A 23,028-nucleotide genomic window follows, 5' to 3' on the forward strand; every position below is an offset into this window, starting at 1 on the left:
CCCTCCACCCGTTTCAACCGTAGTTTTCCCTACGCTGTCCCTCTCTGTCACTCTCCAGCTCCATCTCTGTCTCTGTCTCGCCTTTCGAGCAGGTGTTAAGCTCTGCTTTTGATAATGACGCACATTACATATGCAACACGAGCTTTTGCTTCTGCTTCCCCTTTTGCTTCCCCTTTTGGCTGTATCTTCCGTGTGCCTCTGCCCAAAAGGCGGCAAATGTTTTTCCACAGGCTCCTGCTCCCCCTTCCACCTCCCACCTCCCTGTGTGTGTGTGTGTGTGTCTTTATTTAGCTCGGTATTTGTTGCACTCCCTAAGGACTCGATATCACATTTAAAACACCTGCCGCCGTGGAGCATTTGTTTATCCATGTTTGGAATTTCTACGGACAAGGCGCCACCCAGTCGTGGGTGGATTGTGCCAGTTGTGGCATGAATATGTGAGAGGGGGGCTTCCTTTTACTGAGAATATTACAAATAAGAATAGCTTGAAGCGCTCCTTAGAACACACACCATAAAAATACCCAACGTATTCCATTCCATTCCATTCCGAATACAGCAGATCCCCAGAATCCGGTGAACAGTCTTTGTCGATGCCCCAGAAAGGGGTCCAAAATGCACAGACTTTGTTGGCAGAAACCCGTAGAAATTCGTTCTCTTTGTGAAGAATGTCCGCCTCTCCTGTGGCAAGTCCTTTGCTGGTCATCGTCATCTCTAAACACAATTTCCCGGTGGCCATTTCGCACACAGAGAGAGAGAGAGAGAGGGGGAGGGGGAGAGCGAGTGCTTTCCTTTGCTGCCCAGAAAAGTGTGGAAAACTGAACTAATTTCATTTCCATGCAAAACACATTTCAAACAACTACAAAAAAACACAACAAAAACAACACACACACACAACGTGGCTCCATTAAAATGTTGACAAAATTAAACAAAATTGACAATTTCCGGTAGTGGGGCAGGATCTCTGTCTTTGTCTCTCTCTCTCTCTCTCTCTCTATCTCTCTCTCTATCTCTTTCTCTTGCTCTCTTTATATATGTATTTATTATTTATTAAGTCACTCTGGAAAGGTACTCTTGAAGGCAGCTCCTGCTGCCTCCTGCCTGCTGCCTCCTGCCTACTGCCTCCTGCCTCCGTTTCATATTGTGCCCCACTTTCCCGTCGCGTGGCAGGCGGTGGGGCAGGTGGAGGTGGCAACCTTTTGGCACGGCACAGTATGCGCGCATATTTAAATTTTAATTAAAATTTTCTTGGAGGCATACCACACCCCCCCCGCCCCTCCCTCACCCCTCGGGACGGGGCGTGTTGTGTTCCCATTTCGCATTCGCGCGCCTAAAAATATGCAAATAAAAATTGCCTTTGTGCGAGTGTCAGAGAGGGGGAGAGCGAAAGGTGCGAGTGGGTGGGAGAGGAGTCCTGCTCTGATTTCCGATAGCCTTCTCGTTGGGAAAACAGAGCCCTAGGGGCATGGCTTCCATGGCGGAAGGAGGAGGAGGAAGGAGGCATGGAGCCCCTCTCTCCACCCCCGGAAAAGAGCAAAAATTAATTAACTCTGTAACTGAGAGCCGCACACGGATTTATCGTTAATAAACAACTCAATCAACAAATGGGAAATCGAGGGGAAATTGTGTGTGAAAATGTGCAAATAACAGTCAAAGGGGAAATGCCAATAAATCCCCCAGTGAAGAAGGATATCAAACAGCTGCAAGAATATGTGTCAAAGGTCAGGCCAAAAAGGACTCCACATCATTTTCAGTGTCTAATCCTGTAAAAATATCCAGGAGTCTCTTTACATTACTTTTCCCCCGTCTGGCGGCATCCTTAAGAAACTGTGGCCTGGGGCAGAGGGGGAGCGGGGGGGATGGGAGACTGGAGCATCTTCCTGGCATCTGTCATATGGGGTTTAGACATCGCTGCTGCAAGTTACCCGCAGATGAGGCAAGAGGCAAGAAATTTATATGCAACTTGTTTCCAGCTTCTTTCTCTTTCTTTTGTGCTCTGTTCCTCTTTTAGACTGCTGCTGCTGCTGCCTGCTGCTTCTCTTTCATTCTTGTTGCTTCTTCAAGTTGCACGAAAATCTGTTTTCGACTGTGGGCATTTCTTTTTTTGTAGGATGGGGCGGGGAAGGGGGACGGGGGGTTGCCTGGTGTCTATGTCTGTGTCCTGGTGCACAAAAACCGCCAAACGACGAAGGCAGGGGACTGCCCGACTGCTGGCAGTGGCCCCGAGAGGAGCCTCTCAGTTCTGGCCACAATTTGCCATGTAAATATTAATGCCAGGCCAGACAGAGGGCCCAAAGGGGACCGAGGCAGCGGCAGGTACCACTACATATAGACCAGAGTCTGTACTCAATTTTTCAAAGCTCGTTTGTGTCGTTAGTTGGTTGGTTGGTTGGTTGTTTGGGTCCCCCCCTCTGGGCTCTCTGCCTCTGGGCTCTGGCTATGCAAATAATGAATGCAAAATGCCAGAGGCAGGAACCCCGGAGAGGGGGGGAGGGAGCCCTAATCCGACCGAGAGAGAGGCGGCAAGCAATTCCATTTTTGTGCAATTAATTTTCATCAATTTTGTTGTTTCTCTTCTTGCAGCTGGACAGGAATCCCCCCCTCGGATGCGATGCTACCGAGTGTTGAATGCAGCAATTATCCTCGAAAATGGAAAACTCCAAACTGCAAATCGGCAACTGTGAAAGTGAAAAGGGTTAAAGTGGAGCCTTGACTTTAGATCAAACTCTTAAAGAGCGAGAGAGAGAGAGAGAGAGAGAGAAGAGTGCAATCTTATCGATAAATAATCGATTCAGAAATGTAGATCCATTTAGTGAAGGGAAACTGAAAGGAAAACATGTGGAAAATTCGACTAAAAAGTGAACTTTAAATCTAAAAATATGTGAATATCATAAATAGAATATTAACATTAAAATATTCTATCAAAATATATACAAAAGTGAAATATTAAATAAAACAATTAAAAAACAAAAATCTAAGAAAATTATATACCGACTAAAAATTGAATAAATAAGTTGAAAAAGTGAAAAAAGAAAGTGGAAAAATATACAAAAATACAGCAAATATCTGTTAAATAAGATCCCGTTCGAAAAGGGATCCAAATGTCAAGTGTTGCCCGTTGAAACCATGGATAAAAGGCTTAGCGATAGTCCCGGAGATTGTCGCGTAACCAGATCCAGCATGACGCCCACCCTCCGCTTGGAGCACAGTCCCCGGCGGCAACAACAGCAACAACAACAGCAGCAGCAGCAACCCCAAGAACAACAGCAACCAGAGTGCAGTGGAACATCTGCAACAGCGAAATCCAAATCCAAGTCCAAGTCCCCCACACCGCCCACCTCCAAATCCCAGGCAGGGGGTGCCCCTCAGCAGCAGCATCATCAATTCCGTGCCCCGCAGCAGCAGCAGGGACCCAAAAACAAGAACAAGGCCTGGAGCAAGAGGGGCCACAAGACCAGTGGCGGCGGCGGAGGCGGCGGTGGCAAGTACAGTGGCAGCGCCTGTGTCGGCATCGCACAGTCGCATCCCAATGGCAGCAGTGGGGCGGCAGGTGCCGGCTTGGGCCTGGCGGGGGGACAACCTCCGGCTGGAGGCGGAGTGCCGCCCACAGTGGCGGCGGCCCACAAGGCCGATCTGGAGAATATACAGAATATCAAGAATCAAATATCCGGCAATGCTGCGAGCCACCATGGCAGCGGCAGCGGCGGCGGTGGCGGTGGCGGCGGGTCGGCCTCCCATCACGGGGGATCGCATCACAGCGGCGGCGGTGGAACAGGCGGCAGCGGGGGCGGGGGCGGGGGACACCACCACCATCACAACACGCGGCTGGCGCAGATTGCCGCCGGCACAGGGGGAGTGGGGGGTGGCGCGGGCGGCAATGGCATCTCCATCGGAGCGATGGACAAGCACGGACTGAAGGCCCAGCAGCAGCTCTACAAGAAAATGCTGGCGCACAGGTGAGTGGGAAATCCGGAAGCCAGCGAAATCGAGAACATCCGATGGGGGTGTGCCCACGTACCAGTATGACACTTGCTTAAGGTTTTCACTGAATTTCGATTTAAAAGGTGGATTACAGCTAATCAGGCACTGTAATCCTTTCCGTTCTAAAAATTGCATGTATTTTTTTTCGTTAAAAAAAAGTATTCTGCAAAAACTTTTTGGTGCGTTTTAATTGTTAGTAAAAAAAGGAATTTTTAAAAAAATTGCCTTAACAAATATTTCAAAATAGTTTGCCGCACATTTTTGTATTGAAAAAAATTCCTGAAATTTTAGGCAATTTTTTTTGGGTTTTAGAACGGAAGCATCCCCTTAAACATCCTAGAATAGAAAATAATTTAAAGTTTTCGGGATATTTCTCGATAAAGTATAAGTTTACGGAGCTGAGAAAATCTTAAAACTAATTGAGCTCAGACAAGCACATTTGAAAAATTTATTTATTTGTATGAAAAGATGGCTTAAAATCCCATTTTTGAGCCTAAACCAAATTAGCGGCAATTTTATTATTACTTTTTTTCATTCAAAGTTTCTAGAAAATACCTAATTCATCTTTGAGCTTTATTTATTTTTTTTAAATTAATTTTCATCTTTTTGTTTTCATTAAATTTATAAATTTTTTTTGGTATTGGTTTTTTTTTTCGTTCCGTCTATTTTAAGTAAATATATTCTCGTATGAAAAAATAAAAAAATCATTTTTTTACGGTCCCTGAACAACTGTCGGATAAAAGAGGTTCTTGAATGCAGGAAAGGGGTCGAAAGCAGCCACTAAAAATTTAATTGGGTGTCATACGGGTACCGGGTATTCGCTGAATGAAGCCGAAGAATTCCATTCTGTAGCATTCCTTTCGCTTATCTTCATTTCCACTCCATTCCATTCCATTCCGACCAGGAGCCATCATCATCATGTGCTGTGCGCCGGAAACAATGCCAATCACACGTGCTGCCTGGTGACCGGCTGCAACGGAACCAGCGCCGGGGGAGGAGGCGGCGGCGTGGCTGGAGGTAATAGTGGCATCAATGCCGTGGGAGGCGTGAACGCCGGATGCAAGGATGCGCAGAGCAACAAGGACACCAGCTCGCTCAGCGGAAACAGCAACATCTCGGGCAGCGCAGCGGCGGCGGCTGCAGCGGCCAATGCCGTGCACTACTGCTGCGGGCGGTCCAAGTTCTTCCTGCCGGAGAAGCGGCTGCGGAAGGAGGTGATTGTGCCGCCCACCAAGTTCCTGCTGGGCGGCAACATCTCGGATCCCCTCAACCTCAACTCGCTGCAGCACGAGAACACCTCGAACGCGTCGAGCAGCAACAACACGCCGGCGACGACGCCGCGCCAGTCGCCGATTACGACGCCGCCCAAGGTGGAGGTCATCATACCGCCCAATATCCACGACCCGCTGCACCTGCTCGACCCCGTCGACTCGATGGAGTACGAGAAGCAGCTGACGTCGCCGATGAAGCGGGGCGGCATGCTGACGCGCGGCAGCCACCTGAAGCTGCAGCAGCAGCCGCAGGCGCACCACCGCCAGCACAGGCCGCGGAAGAACCGCAAGCGGCGCCGCTTCGACTCGAACAACACCTCGCATGCGGGCGACGACGGGGGCGAGGGCAGCGAAACGCTCTCCGTCTCCCTGGACGAGGCGGGGACCTCATCCTCGGCGGCATCGCCGGTGGCGCCACTCGCTGCCGCCGGCTCTGCCGCTGCTGCCTCCCTCAGTCTGCTGCTGAGCGAAGCCGCCGCACCGGCATCTGCATCGGCCTCGGCATCGGATACGGGCGGAACGGCGGAAATGGGCCAGCAGCAGGCGCATGTGCGCTCTCCCCAGGCGGCCACGATGGCCACGGCAGAGATGCCGGCTCCCACGCCCACAGAGGCGGCTGTCCAGTCGGGCGGCATCGCACCGGCACCGGCACCGGCACAGGCTCTGCCACTGGCACTGGCACCGGAACAAATGGAATGCAACATGAGTCTGCTCTCGTCGCCGACAGCGCCGCCAGCTGCATCATCGTCCCCGCAACAGCAGCAGCAGCAGCAACATGTGTCCATTGCAGCGTCAGAGGGGGATGTGTCTGGCTCCACAGAGCTGCTGTTGAGTGCCTCGAAGTTGGCATCGACCTCGGCCTCTGCCGCAGCCCTGGCCGTGGCCTCGACCCTTGCGGAGAGGCGGGCACAGGCCAGCCGGGACTTGCGCCTGGATTTGAGCAGCACGTGCTACGGCGTCGGCGGCACGGGCCTCAGCTTCGGCAGCAGCAGTGCGGCCAGCATCGGCAGTGGCAGTGGCAGCGGCAACGGCGGTGGCGGTGGCAGGAAGAGGAAAATCAGCGAAAGCAACAATTCCCAGAAGAGCAAGGTAGGGAAAACCTTCGAAATCTGACCCATTTGAAGCCATATCTAATCGGTTTTTTGTATATTTAATAGAAATTCCATCGTAACGATGGCATGGACAAGATCGTGAGTCCCGTGGTGCCACAGCCAGGGGCATGGAAGCGTCCGCCACGTTTGCTGCAGCCCAGCGGTGCCCGGAAGCCCAACACGCGACGATCCACGTCTTTCAGCGAAACGGAACTGCTCAGTCCCGTCGAGGAGCAGCCGCCCAGGCAGTTGCCCCTCATCGAGGGTGAGTCGCAGCCTCCATCCCTCTGGACCCTTAACTAATCCCGATTTCCCCTCGATTGCAGTGAACATCCCACGCGACGATACGCCAGATATGTCGGAACAGGGCCTGGGCAGCCCCATGAGCACCACGTCGGCGGCCACCTCGCATACGGCCGGGGAACAGGACTCCCTGCCGCCGGACACCGGGGCGGCCGTCGAGGCAACTGCCGAGTCAACAGCAGCCGGGACGGCGGTAAAGCCGATGCCCGAGGAGCCGACCCTGATGCTGGAGCCGGCCCTGATACCGCCCCTCAACAAGCTGCCCAAGTTCCGGGCGGATGGGGTGAAGTACCGCTACGGGAACTTTGACCGCTACGTGGACTTTCGGCAGCTGAACGAGTTCCGGGACGTGCGGCTGCAGGTGTTCCAGCGGCATGTGGAGCTCTTCCAGAACAAGGACATCCTGGACATTGGCTGCAACGTGGGCCACATGACCATCACGGTGGCCCGCCACCTGGCCCCGAAGACCATACTGGGCATCGACATCGACCGGGAGCTGGTGGGCCGGGCCCGGCGGAATCTGTCCATCTTCGTGCGCATACCCAAGGAGGAGAAGGTGAAGATGGAGGTGAAGCAGGAGCCCACGTCGCAGCTGGTGAAGAGCGAGCCCATGGACGACGGCGAGGAGGCTGCCGCCGGGAGTCTGCACAAGAAAACGCGACGTGGCAAGAAGCGACGCAAGGCGCTACAGGATCAACAGCAGCTGCTGCATCCTAACCACCACCATCATCATCATCCCCATCCCCATCACCATCATCCCCACCATCATCATCATCATCACCACCATCATCACCATCAGAACCAGGAGCAACTGCAGCAGCAGCTCAAATTGGATGCACTCCTTGTGAAGCCGCACGAGTTCTTTCCCATCTCCTTTCCTCTGACGTACGGCGGCATGCCGCAACTGCCGCCGCCGCCGGCAGGGAAGTCCCCGAACCTCTCCCCGAACAAGAACCAGTTCCCGGCGAACGTCTTCTTCCGGCAAACGAACTACGTGCTCAAGGACGAGTCGATGATGGCCAACGATACGCAGCAGTACGATCTCATTCTGTGCCTCTCCGTCACCAAGTGGATCCATCTCAATTTCGGGGATGCCGGCCTCAAGCTGGCCTTCAAGCGGATGTTCAACCAGCTGCGGCCCGGCGGCAAGCTCATACTGGAGGCCCAGAACTGGGCCAGCTACAAGAAGAAGAAGAACCTCACGGTAAGTGACGATCAGCCGTGAAGTCTGCATACTAGAGCCATTCGGTATTCGCTTCGTAACGCCGAAAATTTCGGTTTTTCTTTCCCGCTCACTCTCCATTTGATTCGCAAACTGATTCGATCTCTTTTGCAGGCGGAGATCTACAACAACTACAAGCAAATCGAACTCTTTCCGAACAAATTCCACGAGTACTTGCTCAGCTCCGAGGTGGGCTTCAGTCACAGCTACACGCTGGGCGTGCCCCGGCACATGAACAAGGGCTTCTGTCGGCCCATTCAGGTGAGTGCTGCCACATGGCAGGTGCCCTGCGATTCGCATTTGACAAACCGCATTTTGCTCTCTTTATGCAGCTGTACGCCAAGGGCGACTACACACCGAACCATGTCCGATGGAGCGATGCCTACTATCCACAGACGCCGTACGAGGCCTATCGCGGAATCTACGCCACCTTGCCGGCCCATCGGATGAGTGCCGGCGGCAGCCACAGCGGGCACGCGCCGCTGCTGCACATGAGCAGCTCGAGTCGGTCGCAGAACTACGATACGCCGCACTATGCGGGCAGCGCCTCGGGGTCGGCCAGCCTGCGGCAGACGCCGCGCTACCAGCCCACCTACAATCCCCTGGAGACGGACTCCTACCAGCCCAGCTACGACATGGAGTCGTACGGAGGCAATCACATGTACGTGTTCGCCTCGCCGCTCTACCAGACGGTCTGGTCGCCGCCAGCCTCGCTGCGGAAGAGCTCCTCGCACACGCCCGTCTTTGGCAGCGTGCGGGAGGCGGAGCTGGACGGCGACAGCAGCATCGGGGGCGGCGGCAGCGGCGGCGGCAGCTACCATCGGCACGTCTATCCGCCGAACGATGACACCTGCTCCCCGAATGCCAACTCTGGGAACGCGTTCAACTCGATCCGCGATGCGGACACGGACGACTCGAATCAGCTGCCCAGCGGCAGCCGGCCCCATGTGTATGCCACCAATTGTGGCGAGAGCTCCTCCTCGCCGCAGGTGAACCACCACGAGGCCACCGCAGAGTTTGTCGAGGACGGCCTGATGGACGATGAGCAGAAGACGCCGGTCGCCGGCGGCACGCCCACCGCCTACCACAGTGATCTGTCGGATGCCTGAGCGGGTGAGGGCGGCGGCAGGGGCAGGGGCGGAACGAAGACGGCTCGCAAGAAAGGAAGAAAAGAAAAATGTGTCAAAAACAAACAAAAAAGAGAAAAACGGATAAACAAGCAAAAGAAAAATTCAAAAATTGTTTGAAACAAAAACAAAAATATGGTAACCGTAAACGAGACGCTTATGATTTTTTTGTTTGTATGTATCAAATATATATGGTAGTAGTAAATGCATATATATATTTTTATATATTGTAATTTAAAAAGTAACAGAATCACACAGATATATACTATATATACATATATACGGATAAACTGATATACCATGAAAGATATACATGAAAGAACCACCCAACCGCCAAAAGGATCAAATCTGAATTTGACCATAAAGCATTCTAGCAAAAATCGTTAGCTAAATCTAAAAACAACAAAAAATACACCTATAAACACATGCATCTGTATATCTATGCATGTGTTTATAGGTGTATTTTTTGTTGTTTTTAGATTGAATTGACCATAAAGCATTCTAGCAAAAATCGTTAGCTAAATCTAAAAACAACAAAAAATACACCTATAAACACATGCATCTGTATATCTATGCATGTGTTTATAGGTGTATTTTTTGTTGTTTTTAGATTTAGCTAACGATTTTTGCTAGAATGCTTTATGGTCAAATTCAGATTTGATCCTTTTGGCGGTTGGGTGGTTCTTTCATGTAAAATCCTAGTTTACACACACACACACAAGGCACACACACACACGACACACACACACACACAACAAGCTTTAGCTTTAAAAAATGTCTAGAGAAAAAGTCCCTGTAAAATGCAACTATTTTTGATCAAAATGTTTTTGGCAAAAGAGGATAATAGATAATATTAATGCGAAAAAAAGCGAATGTGAAAACAATAGAGAGTACAGTACACACAACAAACGATATATGTAATAAATTCTGTGGCAAAAGCAAACAAAATACAATACTTACAATATATATACATATATATATATAGTGCGGTTTATATTTAGAGTTGTGTAAACGCAAACAATTGAGGATTATGCTTAGCCAGAATTAAGAGATACCATAGTTTTACGTTTAGGCGCAGGGTTACCGCTTAGCAGCATGATTAGCATTAAATCTCTATCCTTCAGCCTATATCCTGGCGTCGTGGCATCATTGAACGGCGTGTGCCTGCCTGTTCCATGTAGATATATTCCCCCAAAATGTGGTATACCCCTCTAGCCCATTTCCCACCTTCCAGAGCGGCGGTGTTTTGTGGGGCGAACAAGTTTATTTTTATCAATGCTGTGTTTTTAAAACATTTTTTGTAGGTTTTTTTTCTGAGAAAATGAACACATTTATAAAGTATATAAAAGAATTACAAGAAATATATATATATATACATATATATATATAGAAATAAATTTGCAATTATATGAAGAACATGTTTTGAAAGGGGCTTTATTTTGAAATGAATATAAATTGCCAAAAGTCAATAGACTATGGATTGTCAAACATCTGTAAGTATATTGGTCGGAATCGATCTGATCGGTTCCCGATGTCAACCAGCCAGCTTCCAAGCCCTTAAACTCCATAGCTATGGAATACAAATTAATGAAAGCATGCTGTATCTTTGGACTAGGATTCAAAGGCTCTGATCATGTAGTGGGAGTGATGTAGAAGGGCTGTAGTAAACCACGATCGTTCAGCAAAGCCCATGCCTTTTCAGAGGCATATCCGGGATGGAATGAGATTGAGTGTTTTGCTGTATAATTCGAAGGCTCTGAAGGGGTATTGTAAACCACGATCGTACGGCAAAGCCCATGCCTTCCAGAGCTATGGAATGTGATTGGATGCTGCTGTATCTTTGAACTACAATTAAAATGCTCTGATCAACTAGTGGGAGTCATAGTAACTATCCACCTGAAGGGGTTTTTGTAAATCACGATCGTGCCTGTCCAGACGCTGTTCTACATTTTGAATACCAACGTCTCGATCGAGAGAAAACCTGTTTGAGCTTCGTATAACAGTGCCGCCCGCCCGATCAGCTGTTTGCTCTCTCTCTCTCTCTCTCTTTCTGGCTTTCCAGCCAAAAGCTCTTGCTTGGGCACGCACGCTCATTCCGCCGAGAGTCGAAGAAGAACGAACTGCTGTCGACGGACGCAGAAGAGGAGGCTGGCCTTCAATTAAAAGAAAGTTTAATCAGTGAAAAATAAATTATAAATAATTTAAGTGATAGTGCGATGACGTTTCGTAAAAGAAACCGGGTGCCAAACATTCTCTTCGTGTCACTCTCTCTGGCTTGCTGACCCTCTCTTTAACGCTCGCGGAGAGCGAGAGTGAGAGCGAGAGATCGATCCGAACCGTGCCTATCTGCAATATTTTGACGTTTGTCTCTGGCCTTTGCTTCGTCAAAAGTTTTGCAAACGTTGGGGCTGCTTGTCTGCGACGGCGTCTGCGCTCCCCCAACAAAAACATATACAAGTTTTCAAGTTTTTCGAGAAGAAGAAGGTCTCCCAAGTGTCGGCCGTCCGGGTGGTGTCCGTGTGTGCGCGAGTGCGATTGATTAACAACATTTTAATATTATTTAAATTGATTTTGATGCCTCAATTGAATTGCTCTTGTAGCAGCAATTAGCAAAGCGAATAAGCGAGGCATTCATCTGTGCTGCATGGGTGTGTGAGTGTGAGGGAGTGTTTGTGAAAGCCCCAACGGATGAATCACAATAAACAACTGTACTCAAAGGAGTGAAGGCTCCACAACTGGTTCTTCATAATTTTACAACCAGAAACCTTGTGTAAGTATCAGTTAATAATAAATAGATCAATTATACAATCGAGTGTTTGGTAATTCTACAAGTGGAGTGCTGATGCACATTTTTACAGAGCTTATCTTTCATTCGAATCGACATCGATAGGTATTTTTCCAACAAATAAAACGGATATCTTATTCCATAAACTTTTCCAATACCGAAAGGTACACCTAGAAACGCCACTCAAATTTACATAACAGACAGGGTCCATCAGAACAGAGTCCAGCCGTAAGCCTTGCCCCATGCATTCAATACAATAATTCCAATGCTAGTCATTTATCTTATCTAACCCGAAGGCTGGGCCCACCCCGCCCCGGTTGTTGTGGGGAATTCTGATTTCAGATACTGTTCTGTGTGAACTTTTTGAACTGGAATTATAGTGATTGGCTTTTGTCGGGACAGGTATCGGAGCGTTACAGTGTAAGCTTCCAGTGATTGAACAGTTCTAATGGGATAGGTCTTCTGAAAGGGCTGGTGACTGTTCTTAGGAATAAGTTCCTCTATCCCTACCCGTTGAGCTTCGTATATCTTTACAGGTGGGTGTGTCAATCAATTATTACGTTGACATTTCACCCAACCACGTGGGTTTATCTAATCTCTAGCATAATTGTAATTGGCTTTGTTTGAGATTCATGACAGCTCATTGGGGTCGGACAATGAATCGAATGATTACAGCAATTGCAAAACTCGTTGTAAAAGCTCTCGCTGATAAGATAGAGCCCCAACATATTGCGGATAGGGCCAGGCCAATTGCGTTTCAGTGAGTCATGGAGGAGCACATTTCCCATTTGATCAGCGATTTCTAAACACGTCCAAAAGGTTTATGAACCCACCACAAAGCTCGGTCAGAGCCGAAAAGCTGAGGCAAACTCGTTTCGGTCTGGCTCTTGTGACCTTGTAGACAGCACCCAGCACACCCCAAGCACCCCCCAGGCAGACCCTGTTTTTGAGAAATATCCATTGGCTAATTTTCAAATGGCAAAAGAGACAACTATCGAATTTCCAGTCAAAATAAATGCATGAAAGCTCCCCCAGCTGTTTCTGAACTTCGCAGCTGTTGGCCCGACACCAATTACTCCGCGCTCTCTCTCTCTCTCTGTCGCGCGCTAAGCTTGCGGCTGTTGCGCTTTGCTCTCACCTTAACCGTTAACCGTTACCCGTTTCGAGCTTTCGGCCAGCTCTACGCAGTTTAGTTAATATTATTAAGTAAAGTGTCGGCAACGGTGTCGCAACGGTTTGCTCAAGCGCGCGCGTGCACCTCTTACAGATCGCTGATCGCTGGGCGCAGAGGAGTGGAGCGGAGCGGAGAGACGCTGTGGAGTGTGCGGAGAGAGCTTTCGGCGGGGGCTCGAGCGTGCGTCAGTGTCAGTGTTACGGGGCTTGCCGTGTGTTTATGATTGTGTGTGTGTGTTGTCTTCACATTTCTTGTTCTTCCTTTTTGTCGCAGTAGCGTGGCAGTATCTTTCTCCCTCTCTCCCTCTGTCTCTTGCTTTAATGCGACGTCGCGCTAAATACTGTTCTGCAATTTCCGTTAGTCGGCAGCGGCAAAATGTAAACAAAAAGAGAAAGAGCGAGAGAGAGACAGACACATAGGAAGAGCAAGTGAATTATCAGCCGCAAACGTGTTAATCCCATAAAATCGGAATATCTTTAAAGAAGCACTGATGTGAATCTCTCAGATGCCAATCATCAGATGGGGGCAAATATCTGCCAAAAAAAAACCCCAATTGCAATTACAATTACAATTACTGCCACATTTGATGGCCTGCTTTGATCAGAGCAGCACTCCTCCTTTAGCAAAACTTTTGCCGAGAGTGAAAAATATGAAAACAAAACCCCAAAGACACATAGATACATAGTATATCCAAAAAATACATGCATATCTGTGTGTTCCCGTGTATGTGTGTGTTGTGCAAAAGTTTTATGAGCTGGAAGCACCCAAAAAAAAAAGCAAAGCAAAAGATACATTTCATAGTATATTCGTAGCCCAAAGAAATATGGCTGTACGTTTTGGTTTTGGTTTTTTGTACCCAGAGATAACAAAAATATTGTGATAAAAATTCAATTAATTAATGCCTTATGGTGACAGTCTCCCACAGAAGTATACATACGAGTATGTAAGGCAGAAAAAGATAAGATAAAAGAGCAAGAAATTGTAGTTCAAATCAAACAAAGAAAACCCGAAATCAAGGAATCAAAACTAAAAATGAAATCAAATATTATTAACCATAAAAAACGAAAGCTCAAAACAAAGAAACTGAATTACAGAATCAACAAAACCAAACAAAAAGCTGTGCAAACTTCGGTTTGAATCGAATGATTGGAATATAAACAGATGCTATTTTTTACCCTTAATTGGTAGTTAATGGTGCGCCCTTTCCTCCATATAGAGAACCACATCAATCTGTCAGTGGCTCCATTAATTAGTAAACGCGAATGCAATATTCAAAATTTCTTGTTTAATTAGCCGCCGCGCCCCACTGGCCATTGCCTGAACCCAACCGAAACCGTTTACAGATGCAGACCGCAAATGCAAAATGATGCAGAGAACAGCAGAGGAATCAAGCCAAAAAACCGCATACCAAAAATACATAAAATAAAATCAAATAAAATAAAACCAAGTCCATTGATACGTGAATACTAGTGTATAAATAACGCACCAGGCGATGGCCAAGTCCACGGATACCGTCGCCAGCAGCAGCGACCACAACGAGGCAGCAGAGGCGGCGATGGCGGTGACTGCAACCTTGCAGCATCTGCAGGTGCGACGTCATCGCCGCAGCATTTCACAGCTGATGGCTAGCATGGGTAAAGATCGGATCCTGCCGTACAGAAATAGATATAAGAATGGGGACACATCATAGAGAGATACAAATACAGAGATACAGATACAGAGATACAGATACGGATAGTCTTAGATCACTCTAGTCTTGACTGGAGCAGAACAGATTGTGGTATTTATAAGATTTTGCGTCATCCGAAGAGTGTGTTCGCGGCATGAGATAAGATTGAACCAGTTTGCTTCTCTAGAATGGCTCTTATATAACTGGTTTGTTTGGTTTTCGGAGTTCTTTTGTGAAAGTGAAACCAGAGGCACAAGTGACAGCCCTCTGATATCTTAACGCCAATCATTCTTTGTAAAAAACTAATCACAGAACTACCTCCAAGCACACATTCCACCCATCGGGTGCCATTTCCTTTGGCTTATATAAGGCCCACCGCCCCCACCGCCCCGAACCTTCTGAAGTTGCGTGCACCGCCTAACGGTGCCATTAGTGGCTGATTCATAGCGCCTCCCACCCCCCCCCTTCCTCGACCATTGAAAATTCATGGCACGCCAAAGGCGACCCATACACAGCCATAACCATAAAGAGATATATTTACAGCACTTGTGCGAGTACCTGTTTTACACAAATAATGCAACAGGAAGTTTCGATTTCTTTGGCATTATGTGTAGGTCACAGATGAAATAATCGTGCCACAGGGTTGAAAGACCTCCCCAGGGAGACGGCTGCGATTGAGGCACCACTAAACAAAGGCACTCCACGTGAATAAAGGGTGCTTTATACATATATTTCAAATATATTCTGATTAATTTATAGAATATTCTTTTGGGATTTATGCGTACATATACATATATATAAATATATCTGTATATTTGGAAATGTGTGTGTGCCTGTGCACTTATTACATGGATATAATCTCTTGGGTATCAACATTTATTTGTTCAATAGCGTGCCAAAATAAATATTGATCTTTCGTGTATCGCTCAAAGCCTGAACTATAGACATTTTTGTCTCGAATGTACACCCAGAGAAAAAAGACCTGCGAGTCGGATTGTTACACTTAGACGTAAAATTATACACCAATAGACTTTCTCCGAGTGTGGAAAATATGAGAATTTTATAGTGATATTGATATTTCAAAGTCTTTTTCGTTTAGATTAAATATGGGATGTATTAAAACGAATTTTTGGTTGCCATTTTTCTCTCAGTGTAACCTATATTTGTAGCAAAATATACAATATATATCCTTGAATTTGAGTATTCCATTTATTTGCTTATTGATTGTTTCGAAATTAATTGAAATTAAATTAAATAATTTATGCAAATTTATGAAGAATTCAAGATATTTCCCATCATATCTTTTCGATTTCGATTCTCCAACTCAAAGCGTAATTTTACCATCGGAATTTCACAGAAATGTTTCCATAAATAGGAAGTTACGAGGTTGTCGCCTACTTATCAGAAGACAACCCCAAAGGCCGAACCGAAACCCCGAAATAATTGTGGTTCCTCCGCTGATTCCAGAGCTGTTAATTTTTGGACTCGCCCGCAAAGTTTGTTTTATTTTTGTTGGTTCTTATCGACATCCAAGTAGCAAAAGAGTCTGAAAGATTGTTGGCATTGTTCGAAAATGTGTGTTAATAAATTGGCTAAAGATGAAAGTGAAAATGTGTGAAGTCTTTAGCGATATTTTTATTGAATAGAGGCTGTTAAGTTATATGGGCCACGCTTTCAATCAGCCTGGAGATACAGGTCGTTCAACCTACACTCATTTATATCCACAGTTTGAGCTAGTAATTCTTCGATTCTTTAGTCCGATTCCGCCGAAGAATTTCAAGGCTCTCAAGAGAGGTCTTTTTCTGCGCTGATTACTGAACGAAAGCTCGTTGATAAGGAACGTGCCCACAATCGGCACTTTTTATGGCACCGTCAAGAGTATTTATGAACTTCCAAGAAAGTCCAGCGGGTAGGGGAACTACGCCGAAACAAGTCCGAGGTTTAGGGACCTTCAAATAGATAATGTCCGAAAGGTAGTCCCATAATGTCATATATCTTTGCACTTGAATTTCGAGTCTATTTTTGAGCGGGAAATGGTGACAAAGCACAAAGCACTATTCTGGCAATATTGGGGAGTGGGTATCCACTAGATATGGAGGGTAGACACCTGTTTACTGCCTGATAATCAAAGTAATCGACTAAATACTGATTTCTGTAGTTAATAGATAAAAGCACGCACTTCCTTTGTGACCATTCCATTGGGTTCGGATGTATAAAACCACAAATTCCGAACGATATGCACTTGATATATGGGCTCCTACCTACTGTTTGGGTACCCCGCAATCTATTAGCCATTTGTGCAGTGTCAACCATGGGCTGATGGGTTTATGGGCGCTTAGTGCCTGATAAGAGCCACAGTGGTAACTGGCCTATGAAGAACTCTGAAGTGATAGACAACAATAAAAGTTGTGTGGGTCTGGGTTTGCCCTTAGATTTATCTATAAATGCTACAATTATTGTAATTTTCTTGCAAGCGATAAGATATATCTTTATCTTTATGTACGCTATATACTTGGGGGTTCCTAATGGTCATGTGACGCCCCTGATGGAAGACGATCTGTGAGGGCGGGTGACACCAGATCTACAGAGACTCTTCAGGAAAAATACTGCATTTAGAGACTGTTGAAGAGAGATATCAGCTTTAGAGCTACATGTTTGCTTAGCCCGAAATAGACTCAAGGTACGGGTAGGGTAGGGTTCCCATGTCAAGTTCAGTCGAGTTGTTAACAGAAAAACACAGACTGAAACTTAACCACCTGCTGGCATGGCATTGATGGGGGGGAAGAAGGGTGGGGGCTTCTGTTTCCAATGGAGATATCATGAAATATAATTGCTACTTTTCACACGTGCCTCTCCGAGGGCCCGAGTGACACACAGGTTAAAAGGTTAACGAGAGACAGAAACACCAGAAGTCAAGTTTAAACTCGAAAACTACTAAAAGACGGGATTTTAAGGTGTGAAAGCTCTTCCCAAAATATTATTTTAACAGTCAGAACTCGTCATTAAAACTTATAGGACTTACCTCTCTTAGAGGTGGGGAGTGAGCGAGAAAAAAAACCGAAATTTTGACAGAACAAAGACTAAACCGAACCGATTCGATGGCCCGTTCATGCAGGGCTCTAGTGGGGACCTGGACCCATCGAAAGGGTATACGCTCAATGGCAAATACAAAAGTCATGCTCGCTGAGTCAGCGGCACTCGAAAATGGCACTCTCTAAAGTGCATCTATAGCCGCTATGTTGAAAACTTTAGTTGGAAAAACAAACTCAATTTAAACTAATTGAAAAGCGATGACAGATGTTGGAGGGTCTGTCGGCTGGCGATGGGAGAGGTAGCTCGAAAACAACTTTGGAGAATAGAGCTGGTTGATAAGGCATCGAACAATTGGCACTTTGATGGTATTCTACAGTTTTTCCAATCTCCTTTGCAGCCGAATACCCCGCGGATGATGTGTACCGGCCCACGAACTTCGCGGGCTACGTGAATCGGGGCTACGATGATATAGACAGTTCCTATTACTTTGCCCAGTTCGAGGCCATGACGGAGGAGCGCAATGGAGCGGCCCTGCCGCCGTACACCAACGATTCGGATGCCTCCGCGGAGGACAACCGGAACGACGAGGACGAGGAGCAGGACCCGGACTGCACGGACGACGGTACCGTGGTGGAGCATCATAACCGATGCCTGCCCGAGTTCCAGTTCTCGCTGGTCGACTCGGAGTACGATGAGACGCTGGGGTTCCCCGACTCCGTGACCATCCTGTCGAATGTGGGCGACAAGCCGGTGCTGGTGCAGCGCAAGGAGACCACCGACGACGACGACGAGGAGTACGACGACGATGAGAACAACAGCGTCGTGATGCGCCAGGAGATACCCTTCACGAGCATCTACGGGCCCAGCGTGAAGTTCAACTCCTTTCAGCGGAAGGTCTTCATCCCGGGCCGCGAGATTCACGTGCGGATCGTGGACACCGAGCGGAGTGTGACCACGCATCTGCTGAACCCCAATCTGTGAGTAGTTTCTCCTTCTCCGAGACCATCTCTAAGGATTCTGTTCACCCGTAGATACACCATTGAGCTCACCCACGGACCCTTCAAGTGGACCATCAAGCGGCGCTACAAGCACTTCAATTCGCTCCACCAGCAACTGAGCTTCTTCCGCACCTCCCTGAACATACCCTTCCCCAGTCGCAGTCACAAGGAGAAACGGACCACGCTCAAGGCCACCGCCAGCCAGATGGCCGATGAGTCGACCCTCAAGGACCTGCCCGCCCACACCAAGCAGGTGAAGCAGACGAGCACGCCCCAGAGCAATGGCAGCAGGCACCAGAACGGACCCGGCACTATCGTCAGTCCCAGCCACAACTCGATTCTGTCGGGCCTCAATCCGCGGCGCATCCAAAAGAAGCGCAAGAAGAAGAAAAAGAAGAAGCTGCCGCGGTTCCCCAACCGCCCGGAGAGTCTCGTGACGGTGGAGAATCTGGGCGTGCGGATCAAGCAGCTGGAGGACTATCTGTACAATCTGCTGAACATCAGCTTGTACCGATCGCACCACGAAACGGTGAGGATCGCAGACCACCTACCACCGAAAGGACTAAGGGGACTAAGGGGTGCTTCTTTCTAAACTTCTTTTAGCTAAACTTTGTGGAGGTCTCCAACGTGTCGTTTGTGCCCGGGATGGGCCTCAAGGGCAAGGAGGGCGTAATACTCAAGCGCACGGGCTCGACGCGACCCGGCCAGGCGGGCTGCAACTTCTTTGGGTGCTTCCAGAAGAACTGCTGCGTGCGCTGCAACTACTTCTGCTCGGACGTGGTGTGCGGCACGTGGCGCAATCGCTGGTTCTTCGTGAAGGAGACCTGCTTCGGCTACATCCGACCCACCGACGGCAGCATCCGGGCCGTGATCCTGTTCGACCAGGGCTTCGATGTGTCGACGGGCATCTACCAGACGGGCATGCGGAAGGGTCTGCAGGTGCTGACCAACAACCGGCACATTGTGCTCAAGTGCTGGACAAAGCGCAAGTGCAAGGAGTGGATGCAGTATCTGAAGCACACCTCCAACTCGTATGCCCGCGACTTCACGCTGCCCAATCCGCACATGTCGTACGCCCCCATGCGGGCCAACACGCAGGCCTCCTGGTACGTGGACGGCTCCCAGTACATGTCCGCCGTCGCCGATGGCCTCGAGGCGGCCACCGAAGAGATCTACATTGCGGACTGGTGGCTCAGCCCGGAGATCTACATGAAGCGGCCCGCTCTGGATGGCGACTACTGGCGCCTGGACAAGATCCTCCTCCGCAAGGCCGAGCAGGGGGTGCGGGTCTTCGTGCTGCTCTACAAGGAGGTGGAGATGGCCCTGGGCATCAATAGCTACTACAGCAAGTCCACGCTGGCCAAGCATGACAACATCAAGGTGGGTTTTCAGTCAGAGATCGGTTCAGGAGTCATCATGTGCTTCCCTTTCAGGTCATGCGGCATCCGGACCATGCGCGCGGTGGCATTCTCCTCTGGGCGCACCACGAGAAGATCGTCGTGATCGACCAGACGTACGCCTTCATGGGCGGCATCGATCTGTGCTACGGCCGCTGGGACGATCATCATCATCGGCTCACAGATCTCGGGAGCATTTCCACCGCCTCCGTTTCGGGGAGCACGCGCCGCACGCCCAGCGGCTACTTCAACAAGGACGATGTGGACTCGGCCTTTGGCTCGCGCAAGTCCTCGAGGAATGCCCACTACGAGACCCCGCCCAAGGCTGGTAGGGCGGCCTCGCCAGAGACGCTGGAGGCACCGCTGCCCCCGGCCCCGGCCCCGCCCCCGCCCGGCAACAGCATGGAGTTGAGGGTCCTCAAACCGGGCGATCGACTGCTGATACCAGCCATGCTGTCTAGTGGCGCTGGCGAGGATCCCGACGAGAACACGGCCCTGGAGGGAATGAAGCTGAACACGCCAGAGATGGAGCGGAAGAACATGCTCGATCGGCTGAAGAACAACGCCATGAAGGGGGCTCGCATGGGCAAGGACTTTATGCACCGCCTGACGGCCAACGAGACGACGTTGGAGGGGCCAGAGGATGGAGGTGTCTTCAGCATAGACACAGTGGATGCCACCATGGAACCCGACATGACTATGGCCTCCTCCTCTGCTACAGCCACAGCTAATGCCACAGCCACCGACGCCGCCACAGCCACCGATGTCGCCACTGCCACAGCTAATGCCACGGCCAACTCCACGCAATTGTTCAGCGAATTCTATGGCCAGGCCAAGTACTGGTTCGGCAAGGACTACTCGAACTTCATACTCAAGGACTGGATGAACCTCAACTCGCCGTTCGTGGACATTATCGATCGCACGACCACACCGCGCATGCCCTGGCACGATGTCGGCCTCTGCGTGGTGGGCGCTTCGGCGCGGGATGTGGCCCGCCACTTCATACAGCGCTGGAACGCCATGAAGCTGGAGAAGCTGCGGGACAATACGCGCTTTCCCTACCTCATGCCGAAGAGCTACCACCAGATCCGCCTCAACTCGCATCTGCAGCAGCTGCAACAGCGCCGCCAGCAGAGGGTCACGTGCCAGCTGCTGCGCAGCGTCTCCGCCTGGAGCTGCGGCTTCATCGAGGCGGACCTCGTGGAGCAGAGCATCCACGACGCCTACATCCAGACGATCACCAAGGCCCAGCACTACGTGTACATTGAGAATCAGTTCTTCATCACCATGCAGCTGGGCATGGGCGTGCCGGGGGCCTACAACAACGTGCGGAATCAGATTGGGGAGACACTCTTCAAGCGCATTGTGCGGGCCCATAAGTAAGCCACCAAAGGAGGGGGGGGGGGGGGGTCATTGGAGCTAGAGCTAATGTGTCTTTCGTTTCGTAGAGAACGGAAACCCTTCCGTGTGTATGTGATAATGCCACTCCTTCCGGGATTCGAGGGCGACGTGGGCGGCAGCACGGGCATCGCTGTGCGGGCCATCACCCACTGGAACTATGCCTCCATTTCCAGGTGACTATTGGTTGTACTTTTAGCCCTGCGGACTCTATAGGTCTCTGTTTGTCTAGGGGACGCACTGCTATACTGACACGTCTCCAGGAGGCCGGCGTCTCGGAGCCGCACAACTACATCTCATTCCACAGTCTACGCAATCATTCCTTCCTTAACAGCACGCCCATCACCGAACTGATTTACGTGCATTCCAAGCTGCTCATCGCCGACGATCGGGTGGTCATCTGCGGCTCTGCGAACATCAACGACCGCTCGATGATTGGGAAGCGCGACTCGGAGATTGCGGCCATCATCATGGACGAGGAGTTCGAGGATGGCCGCATGAATGGCAAAAAGTATCCGAGCGGCATCTTTGCCGGTCGCCTGCGAAAGTATCTCTTCAGAGAGCATTTAGGTGGGCATTTAGCTGCCCCCTCTATCGAATCGCTAGACGCATCTTCTGACCGAGGAAATCTTCCATTTGCAGGCCTCCTGGAGGGCGAGGGCTCTGCGCGCTCCGATCTGGACATCAGCGATCCCGTTTGCGACGCCTTCTGGCACGGCACCTGGCGACAGATCTCCACGAGGAACACCGAGATCTACGACGAGGTGTTCAAGTGCATTCCCACGGACTTTGTGAAGACATTCGCCAGCCTGCGCAAGTACCAGGAGGAGCCGCCGCTCTCCAAGACCGATCCAGAGATGGCCGCCCATCGGGTCACAGAAATCCAGGTAAGGCCCATCGATCTGCCGCTTCCCGATCGTTTCTGATTCGTATTCTCCTTGCACTCTCCGTAGGGCTTTCTGGTCAACCTGCCATTGGAGTTCCTCAACAAGGAGGTGCTCACGCCGCCGGGCGCCAGCAAGGAGGGCGTCCTACCTACCTCTGTTTGGACATAGTCTCTGCCAAAAGTCTCCAAGACGCCACTAGATCGTAGTCCCCCCTCCTCCCCACCAAATGCGTTGTTGCCAAGTCATACACCTGTTGTATATTGATAGATATACCCCGATAGATGTACGCTTGCCCTAGGATACGATAGCTCTAACTAATTTATTATTTTACGCTGTTCGTCCTCGTACGTCCCCTGGTACTCTAGTGATCCTATTTGTTACTACCCCGCCCCATTTTTTTAACAACTTTTAAACAGTATTTTAGACATTTTAAAGCGCTAATGTTTTCATTAAAGTGATATGGATTGAAAGTAATTTTCAATACTTGCTTTTATTGCATTTTTTATAAAAAGAGGTCAATCAAAACAAACGAAAAAGGAAATTGATCAATTTTGATATTCCATTGAATAATGCTGATTAACTAAATCTCTCAGCAATGCCAACATTGTTTTATCCCATTGATGAATAAATTTTCTACAAGATTGGATAGTTTTTAATCCTTGCTTTTATTGTATTTATTGTAAACAAAAGGTTTA

At 49.2% G+C, this 23,028-nt stretch overlaps 2 protein-coding genes across 5 annotated transcripts; both read left to right on the forward strand.

The window, feature by feature from the left end:
- The first annotated feature begins 2,942 nt into the window (after positions 1–2,942).
- Positions 2,943–9,053, forward strand: bin3 (bicoid-interacting protein 3). Of its 2 annotated transcripts, none has more exons than XM_001357476.4 (6): positions 2,943–3,953; positions 4,883–6,338; positions 6,407–6,605; positions 6,667–7,847; positions 7,980–8,126; positions 8,198–9,053. In XM_001357476.4, exons 1-6 carry the CDS (start codon positions 3,124–3,126, stop codon positions 8,972–8,974), a joined length of 4,590 nt encoding a protein of 1,529 aa, XP_001357512.3. In that variant the 5' UTR covers positions 2,943–3,123; the 3' UTR covers positions 8,975–9,053. The 2 variants fall into 2 exon arrangements, with proteins under 2 accessions (XP_001357512.3, XP_033233765.1); XM_033377874.1 differs by having other exon boundaries at positions 2,947–3,233; positions 6,002–6,338.
- A 2,027-nt stretch (positions 9,054–11,080) lies between these two features.
- Positions 11,081–22,807, forward strand: Pld (Phospholipase D). Of its 3 annotated transcripts, none has more exons than XM_033378729.1 (10): positions 12,984–13,176; positions 14,245–14,585; positions 18,051–18,630; positions 18,685–19,180; positions 19,255–20,031; positions 20,085–21,427; positions 21,497–21,622; positions 21,679–22,016; positions 22,089–22,333; positions 22,400–22,807. In XM_033378729.1, exons 2-10 carry the CDS (start codon positions 14,444–14,446, stop codon positions 22,499–22,501), a joined length of 4,149 nt encoding a protein of 1,382 aa, XP_033234620.1. In that variant the 5' UTR covers positions 12,984–13,176; positions 14,245–14,443; the 3' UTR covers positions 22,502–22,807. The 3 variants fall into 3 exon arrangements, with proteins under 3 accessions (XP_004444551.2, XP_033234620.1, XP_001361959.3); XM_001361922.4 differs by having other exon boundaries at positions 12,984–13,141; XM_004444494.3 differs by lacking the exons at positions 12,984–13,176; positions 14,245–14,585 and adding an exon at positions 11,081–11,762.
- Positions 22,808–23,028: the final 221 nt, after the last annotated feature.

The sequence above is a fragment of the Drosophila pseudoobscura genome, chromosome 3 (assembly GCF_009870125.1).
Source record: "Drosophila pseudoobscura strain MV-25-SWS-2005 chromosome 3, UCI_Dpse_MV25, whole genome shotgun sequence".
Lineage (NCBI taxonomy): Eukaryota > Metazoa > Arthropoda > Insecta > Diptera > Drosophilidae > Drosophila > Drosophila pseudoobscura.